The sequence below is a fragment of the Charadrius vociferus genome, unplaced genomic scaffold, assembly GCF_000708025.1.
Source record: "Charadrius vociferus isolate BGI_N301 unplaced genomic scaffold, ASM70802v2 scaffold483, whole genome shotgun sequence".
Taxonomy (NCBI): domain Eukaryota; kingdom Metazoa; phylum Chordata; class Aves; order Charadriiformes; family Charadriidae; genus Charadrius; species Charadrius vociferus.
Genome location: NW_009647585.1, coordinates 58,781 through 66,945, shown reverse-complemented (window position 1 = coordinate 66,945; position 8,165 = coordinate 58,781). Strand labels below are relative to the sequence as shown.

The 8,165-nt window shown below is 38.5% G+C and overlaps 1 protein-coding gene across 1 annotated transcript in view; it reads right to left on the bottom strand.

Moving 5' to 3' along the window:
* The window catches only part of LOC104282829 (transmembrane protein 68-like), a 15,734-nt gene extending 11,651 nt beyond the window's left edge, over positions 1–4,083 (bottom strand). The window contains exons 1-2 of the mRNA XM_009880958.1: positions 3,756–4,083; positions 1,211–1,375 (exon numbers count right to left, since the gene is read on the bottom strand). Coding sequence (XP_009879260.1) covers positions 1,211–1,375; positions 3,756–4,083 — 493 coding nt within the window. The remainder of the gene's footprint in view (positions 1–1,210; positions 1,376–3,755) is intronic.
* Between the last annotated feature and the right edge of the window lie 4,082 nt (positions 4,084–8,165).

The window sequence follows — 8,165 nt, the reverse complement described above, 5'->3', positions numbered from 1 at the left end:
GCTGAACCGAACTCTTCAAGATCATTCAGCCAGATCTCTCTGCAATGCTACTAAATGATATTTGGGGGACTCAAAAGTATACTCACACCAAGAACCTCATTTTAAAAGCGAAATAGAGAAAAAACAAAATAATCTCCCATTTGATAAACAACTGTGCACAAGTATGAATATAATATGGAGCCAAATCCAAATTACAAAACAGGTTATGTTAGTCAGCTGTATGCAAAAGATTTGATAACCAATTGACAAATCCTAGTCTGTTGGCAAAAGCAGTTGTAGAGGCAAAGCCATGCTGTTATCAGTATGAAAAAAGTCAGTTTTCAGGGATTAAGGCTGAAATAAAACTATACTGGGAAAAGGACAGTTTTCTGATACGAGTTGTTTCCACTAAAAGCATCAATACGCTATAGAACACTCCTCTAAATTCACAAAATGAACTATGAGGTTTTTTAGTCACAAACTAGAAAGGGAAAGAACTGGGTACATGGGAAAAGAACTGGGTACTACTGTACTCCACACACACAAAACACAAACTCCTCACTTAATAATTTCACCAATCAGTAGTGCTTTTTCACTAGGCTGTCCAGCCAAAATCTTGCCCTAATTTTTTTTTTCCTTTTTCTTCATGCTTCACCTCATGTTTCACACAAACTTGTTGGACGCTTCTACAGCTTTCCTCCAAAAAAGATTTCCGAGAAGATTCTTCTTGGGGACCTGTCCCATGACCAACAAAATTCAACTGGATGGGATACAAAAAGACATCATCTCCCCAGCCTAATATTGTCAACTCCCCAGCCTTTTATTGTCAACACTGCTTCCAAAAAGTTTATTTCTTAATCAGGTTATACCACTCATTCCGCCTATATTAATTAAAAAAAAGAAACATCTTACTTAAGTCATTGTTACTGATTAATACAGAGACAATTGTTTCTGCCATGATTTCCTTCTCTTTGTTTCTAAACACCCTAGAGTCGTCGGAAGGTGTTGCCCAGCCAGGAGCATGACCCATCCTTGCATGGGCCAGTCTCATAAACTCATTCTTGTTTGTAAAGAACATGTTAGAAATGGCTGTACTTCAACACTTACACTAAATTTGTCTGAATATCTGTTCTGAGAGCTCTGTTCCTGCAGCACAATTTTTATTAAATACACATAAAAAAAGAAATAAAATAGAGTTCTCAAAGTGATTGTTTTTAATGAAGTATGTTACCTGGTAATCTAAACACAAAATGATCAGCTACTACGTGGCAGTATCTCTTCCATTGTATAAGAAGTCTAGCCATGAAATAGAGACAGTCAGCAGGAGTAGCTCCATGATAAAACACGATAAGTCCTGGTCCTTCAGGAATATTTTCGGCACCATGAAGCTCATAACCTGTTAGGAGTTAAAGCCATAACAGATGTCAAAGCGTGATGCAATTCCATCCCAAAGAAACTAACTTGCAGCAAGTTGGCAAACTGAAACCAATAGCTATTGAGAGCAAATTGACAGCTAAGAAGTCAAGAGGTGACTTGCAGCATTTACTAAGTTGCTTATACAGGAAATACAAGTTTCATTTAAAGCAGAAGAGCCACATTTAAAGAAAGAAAAACAACAAAAAAAGAAACCCTAAAGACAAAACAGTCAGTCTCACTGTCTTGAACTGTATAATTTTTCCTTATTTTTTCAGTTTGCTGTCTTCAAGGCTGCAGAGTCCCCTGAATCAATCATTCAAGAGAAATCAAAATAAGGATTGGATAGGAGTGGTGAAACACAACTTTTTCAAAGTTCATTGCCACCAGTAACTGTTTAAGAAGACCTGACGTGACAACATCCATTTATACGTCTCCTTTTACTCCAGTGTATGAAGCTTATCTTTGTTATTTCTCTCAGAGTTATACTCGCTCCATTTTTCCATCACCAATTACTAAAAGCTATTTGGGACTTTATATGCTTAATTGAAACATACATAAACACACGCAAGTTTCGTACTGAACTTACTTTTCTAATTAAGTTAACAGTGCAGAATATATTCAGTTAACATAAATTATCCAAACACATCAGTATAGAACATATTCAGCTAATATTGAGCAATATTGTTACAGTGTCTTGTTTGTGATTTTTTTAAATAAAAAGAAAAACCAAACGCCAACCCAAACCCTGTCACTTCTTCCAAAGTTAATCAGCTCTACAATTCCCATTCCATTATTTTGTTTTTTCATTCTGAAGGTGGCTCTTCTCCCTCTATTTGACTTTCTATACCTCTGGAGCCGCAACATATTGTAAGCACATCATCTCTACCACCCCAAGTGACCACTAACAGTGCTCCATGCCAGCCACTCATAATCAGAATGATACCTACATCTAGCATTTGCATAATATGCACAAAGTTACAAGTATCAGACACCAGTTTGGGGGTTTGCTTTTGGGCTTTTTGGTTGTGGTTTTCAGTGCTGTGAGATTTCAGGAGAAAAAGTTCTTCCAATGATATATTGATTAATTAAGTGTGCGTGGGGGGGTAATAATCACCGAACATTTAATTATTTAGCAAGAGAAGTGTATAGAACAACATGGAAGCAGCTGGCAGGGCAGAAAAAAGTCCCAACTGTCGATGAGGGACTGGATAAGAATCTTTTTTGTGCAAATAAAAAGTTAGACCTTATAAAAAGAAAAAGTTACTAAGGATGAAAAGAGCCAAGGCCTTAAAAATCATTTTCTTATGAAAAAAAAAGTAAATAGCTTTTTATTGTGAAGTGAGCATTTTAAGCTCTTTGATGTAGCTGTTGATTTTGATCTAGTGTACTTTCCTAGATTTGAAAGTTACATCTTAGTCTTACAAAGCCTATCTGATACAGCCGCTGCACCATCTGGTTATCAATGCCTTGAAAACCCACTTCCCTTTGACTAGAGAACAAATAGAGATGATTTTCAAGAAGGATTTGTTCTTTATGTAAATTGCTCTTAAACATCTCTTTTTCCTTTAGCTGCATCTAGACTGAATGGTTATGAAAGAGGCTTATGGTTTCCTTAGAAAGAAAAGCCAAATCATTTATTAAGCCTGTCTTTATAAAAGAAATAATAGTAGAAAGACAAGGAACCGAGCCCTTAGTTTTGACATTCTAGTAGAGAAAGTAGTTGTCAAAAATACATAGACAGAAAGAAAACAAAAAAGTAGGGTTCTGTAACAGTTTTGGGCTCTAAAGTCAATTTGAAGTAGCAACTAGTGAGTGAACTGACACTAAGTGCTCCTCTTAGCCATCATTTGGCATTCTATGTAAAAGACTGGTTAAGTGCAATTGAATTATGCTAATGTGTGCCGACATACTAGCTATCAGGATCTGGCATTTAAGTTCCAGTGTTCATATATTGACTCTGAAATAATATAGCTAATTGATCTAATTTTTAATATAACAATCATTTCAGGTCCTCCTGGAATGAGGAAATCCAGGAGTAGTTATAAAAAGTAAAAAAGAAAAAAAAAAAGAAACAATTCTAAAAAAATGCATATATACTCAACTGGATGAAAGATCTCATTTTGTCGCAGCAAAGGAATAAATGCATAAGACAAAAAATTTTACATCCAAAAAAGTCACAATGGCTTTTTTTTCTCCCAAGCACCACTGGCAGTCATTGATAAAATGGGAAAAAAAAAATTGGCCTGAATTTTAGATTTCATGCAACAGAAGCAACAATCTGATATATATTGGTAATTCTGAAACGTAAACTAGGAATAAGAGCTTCAGCCTTTTTTAATGAAAAGTCAGATCTCGCTTACCATGCCATATTCTTCCATGTCCGTCCCATAGGGTAGCCGAAATTTGCCTTGCACCATCCCAAACATCATTGGAATAAGCTTCCTTTAGTTCATTCTTCCTTTTATAAATATGAAGAAGGAGAATGGAAGTATAGAAGAGAATGATGAGAACTCCCGGAAGTAGAAAAACTACTGCGAGTGGAAAAAGCACCCATAAAAGGTACACTGCATAACTCAGATAATCTTCAATATGCTCCACGCCAGTCCATTCTCCCAGAATGTAAGTCAAGCAGGTTAGGTAGGACATAGGTATCGGTCCTGCAGTACAGGATTCATTTCCACCTATCATCTCCTGTTTAATTAAAAAAAAAAAAAAAAAAAGACAACGAATAAATCCTCAAAAAGAATCAGACCTGCCTATACTGTTTAATCATACAAAAAACCCGTCTGATTCATATAACATTTACCCCACATCCCAGCAGAACCTATTAGAAACATAATGGTTCATACAGCAAAACTCTTACTGGATTTTTTTTTTTAAGTCCTTTTCTTTTGTGCAGTAGAAATGCTGGTAATTCTAATTGAGAAAGATAATGCAATCACTTAATCTCAGGCTAAGATTTTATCTCATCAAAAACTGTTCAGTTTATACCGATCCAGAACATTTATACTGTTACCAATAACCATTTATACTGTACTATTGATTTTCAGAAAGCTGTATTGATTAGTCTAATTTATTGTTCTACACAGTACACTCAAAATCTTCTCCCGAGCACGCACTAAAACAGGAAACAGCACAATCTCAAATCCAGTGCTATAAAAAACCTACTGAACACTTCCACTAACCACAAGCATATGATGAGTCAAGAAGAAGATGGTCTCAAATAAGCAAGTCTCACTCCTGTAGACACCTTTAAATGTACCTGGAAACCTACAGATAGTGAAACACCAAGTCCCAGAGCACAACACAGAGAGGCAGTAGAAAGTACAAGGAAGAAAGATCACAAAAAGTCCTCCAAAAGTTTTAACTGCTCTGACTTTATCATGTCTATGTGTAAGAATCTCTGTTCTCCAATGCCAACTCCTAAGAAGTTTCAGGGCTAGATCTCTCTGGGCTGATATTTCAGGCTTTCTAGATCTCTGGAGCAAAACTCTTTTCTTAGCTTTGTACAATTTAGAGGAAAATTTGCTACTCATCTTACAAACACGAGACAACCTGTATGCTTGGCTATCTTGGCTACAGTTCTAGAATAACATAAATAATAACCTAGTCTAGAATAAAGTTTTGGTCAAGACTTGAAGTAACTGTTAGTCAGGACCAAGAAGAAAAACATGTTGCAACTATAATATACGCTTGTAGAGAGAAACGGATTAAGAACAATAATTTCTGAAATAATCTAAGCATGTACGATCACAGAGTTCCTGTGCCTAGACAGACGTAAGTCGATCACTCCTTTACTCTTGCTCTGTTCCTGCAAGCAACAAGTGACTGAAATTCAGAAGATAATTTTGCTAATCCCCAATGACAACAAAAAAGACAAAGCTGATCAATTTTACTCCACATTTGCTACGAGGTGTTGAAACACGTACTAGAGCAGAATTCATCTCACTTATTTCCCAGTCTCAATTTTCCCTCCCATTCTGACACAGCAAGGATGTTCCTTTTCCTTCTGTTTTGAAATCGGCCTCTACCCACATTGCTCAAGATAATTCCTACTAGCGAGAAGAAAGCTGATCTCATGACAAGGACTTTGCTCCCATGATCCATCCCTGTTCCACTAATTCAAGCTTACAACATTTTGCTCCTCAGCATGTTCTTGAGGACAATATGAGGAGCAGCCAATTTATCTTCAGCGATGTACAAGCATGCAGCATTAGTGACATGTACTTCACTGATTTCACGCACGTGTGTTTGGGGATGTGAATTAGGGGGAAAGGACAAGAGACAGCGAGCGTGTGGGAGAGCAAGAGAAAGATCTTTCTCATTCCAGTTGCCAGAGCCGAACTCCAGAACCTGTCAGGCAGCAAACACCCACAGCAAGTACAAGAAACACAACTTGGGAGACCAAGCGGGATTTAGGAGTAGCATTCAACACTACAGTATTTATCAGATTGTTATGCCTGGACTTCTCCAGTGGTTCCACCTACTAGCAAGAGAACAATATGGAACACAGGTTATGGCACAGAAACATTTTTCAAAACTCAGAGGTTGATTACATAGCTTTAAAGATTATACTCTCCTGCCTATTACATTTTTAATTGTTTATGGCTTTCTCCAAACACAAAACCCTCATCAAGTAAATTTAAAGTCCTGTCCACACATGTCAGCCTTGCAAAATATTACTTGTCCTTTTGCCTGCAATGTTAGATGCAATACCTCAGATGCAATCATCACAGTTTTATAAGTTTACTTGCATATCTATGCACTAACATCTTCTTTGCTGCAAACCATAGAGGTAACATCTAAAGTACTGCCTTCTCTTAGGGACAGTCAGCTCTACTCTAAACATTGTTTCCTCATCTTGAAGAGAATCGTAGAATACTTATATTGGAAAGATTCACTGGCCAGCACTTGTCCAACCTCTTGCTAACTAAGGAGTTAGATCAGGTTGCTTAGGGCCATGTCCAGTCTAGTTTGCAATATCTCCATGGATGGAGGTCCCACTCCCCCTAATCCAGTGCTTGACCACCCTCATGGTGAAAATGTTTTTCCTTATTCTAGTTAGAATTGCCCTTACTGCAATTTGTGCCCGTTGCCTCCTGTCCCCTTGCTGAGAAGAGTCTAACTCCCCCCACTCTAAAACCATTAATGAAGAGCAGTGGTAAAATCCTCTTTAAGTCCTCTCTCCTTCAGGCTAAACACACACAGCTCCATCAGCCTCTCCACAGACACCACGTGCTCCAGCCAGCTAACAATGTTGGTGGTCCTTCTCTGCACCCTTTCCAGTTCGTCAACATCCTTCTTGTACTGCGGAGCTCTAAACTGGAGTTGTGGTCTCAAAAGTGCTAAAAAGAGGGTAATAAATACTTCCTCAATCTAATGGCTATGGCCTTGCTAACGTAGCCCAAAATGTAGATAGCCAGCCTCACTCATATTTGACTTACCATTCACCAGATAAAAGCCTTCTCCAGGCCTTTACCTCCTGTAATTTTGCTCCCCCTGTAACAAGTTGAGGATTTTTTCTGATCACCAATGGTATGTACACAAAAATACTCCGTATCCAAGCCCAAGCGTGATTTACATTATTGCCACACTGAACACCCTACCAAAGGCAATGGCAGTGAGGAAGGGAGACAGATTCTGTCCCCGTGATCAAAAAAAGCACAGGATGCTCCACACTGAATATAGGTCCAACATGGCTCATATACACTACTAACAGGTAACGTCATTTTGGTCTGTTCCAACTTTACAGCTGCCTACTCTACAACTGCCCAGAGCAGTAAAAATTACAAGATAAAGCACGCTGTCTTCTAGAAACACCAGCAACGTCACTCTGATAAGGACCTCATCCAAGCAAAGAGAGACTATCCTGCCCTCCTCGTCAGAGGTTTTCTGACATCTGTCACCACCCACATCTAAAAACTACAATGGGTGCAATACTACTAAGTCCCACCCTTAGCAAAATTACAGGCAGAATAATACAAGCATACCCTTAAAGGACTTTATTTTAACTGACATCACTAACATATTTCCCGTTGTGCAGTTCAAACTAAGTATTTTTAATTTAGGTTCTAACTTCCTAATAGAGCAGCTTATATACACTTTCACTAGATGGAAAAGATGCAGTTTCTCATTTGACTAATGATAGCACACGCTGACTTATGCTTACGCTTAAGGCTTTACGCTGACGGTGAAGTGGAAACAAGGTGAACATACAATTCCTTTCACTGACTTCCCCCGTATGACCCAGAAAAGTCCTTAACGAAACTACAACAGTGGTCTTCAGCTGCAGTCAGCCAACACTGGGATAACTGAGACCCTACCACTCACACCAGAAGCAGCAGTTACGGAAAGCAACATATAATGCTGAAAACCACACGCAGCGTGATTTCAGCACATATATGAAATGTGTGAGTGAAAAGGAAAATATTCCAGTAGCCCCAAACTAGAAAGGCACTGAAAAGCAACAGCTGCGACATGCCCCTGCCAACAGAAATACACCGCTTCCCACTGCATCGCTCACCTACGGAGAGTATTTCTACCAGAATTACCAATACCACCACAAACACAAAACCACACGCAGCGTGATTTCAGCACATATATGAAATGTGTGAGTGAAAAGGAAAATATTCCAGTAGCCCCAAACTAGAAAGGCACTGAAAAGCAACAGCTGCGACATGCCCCTGCCAACAGAAATACACCGCTTCCCACTGCATCGCTCACCTACGGAGAGTATTTCTACCAGAATTACCAATACCACCACAAACACC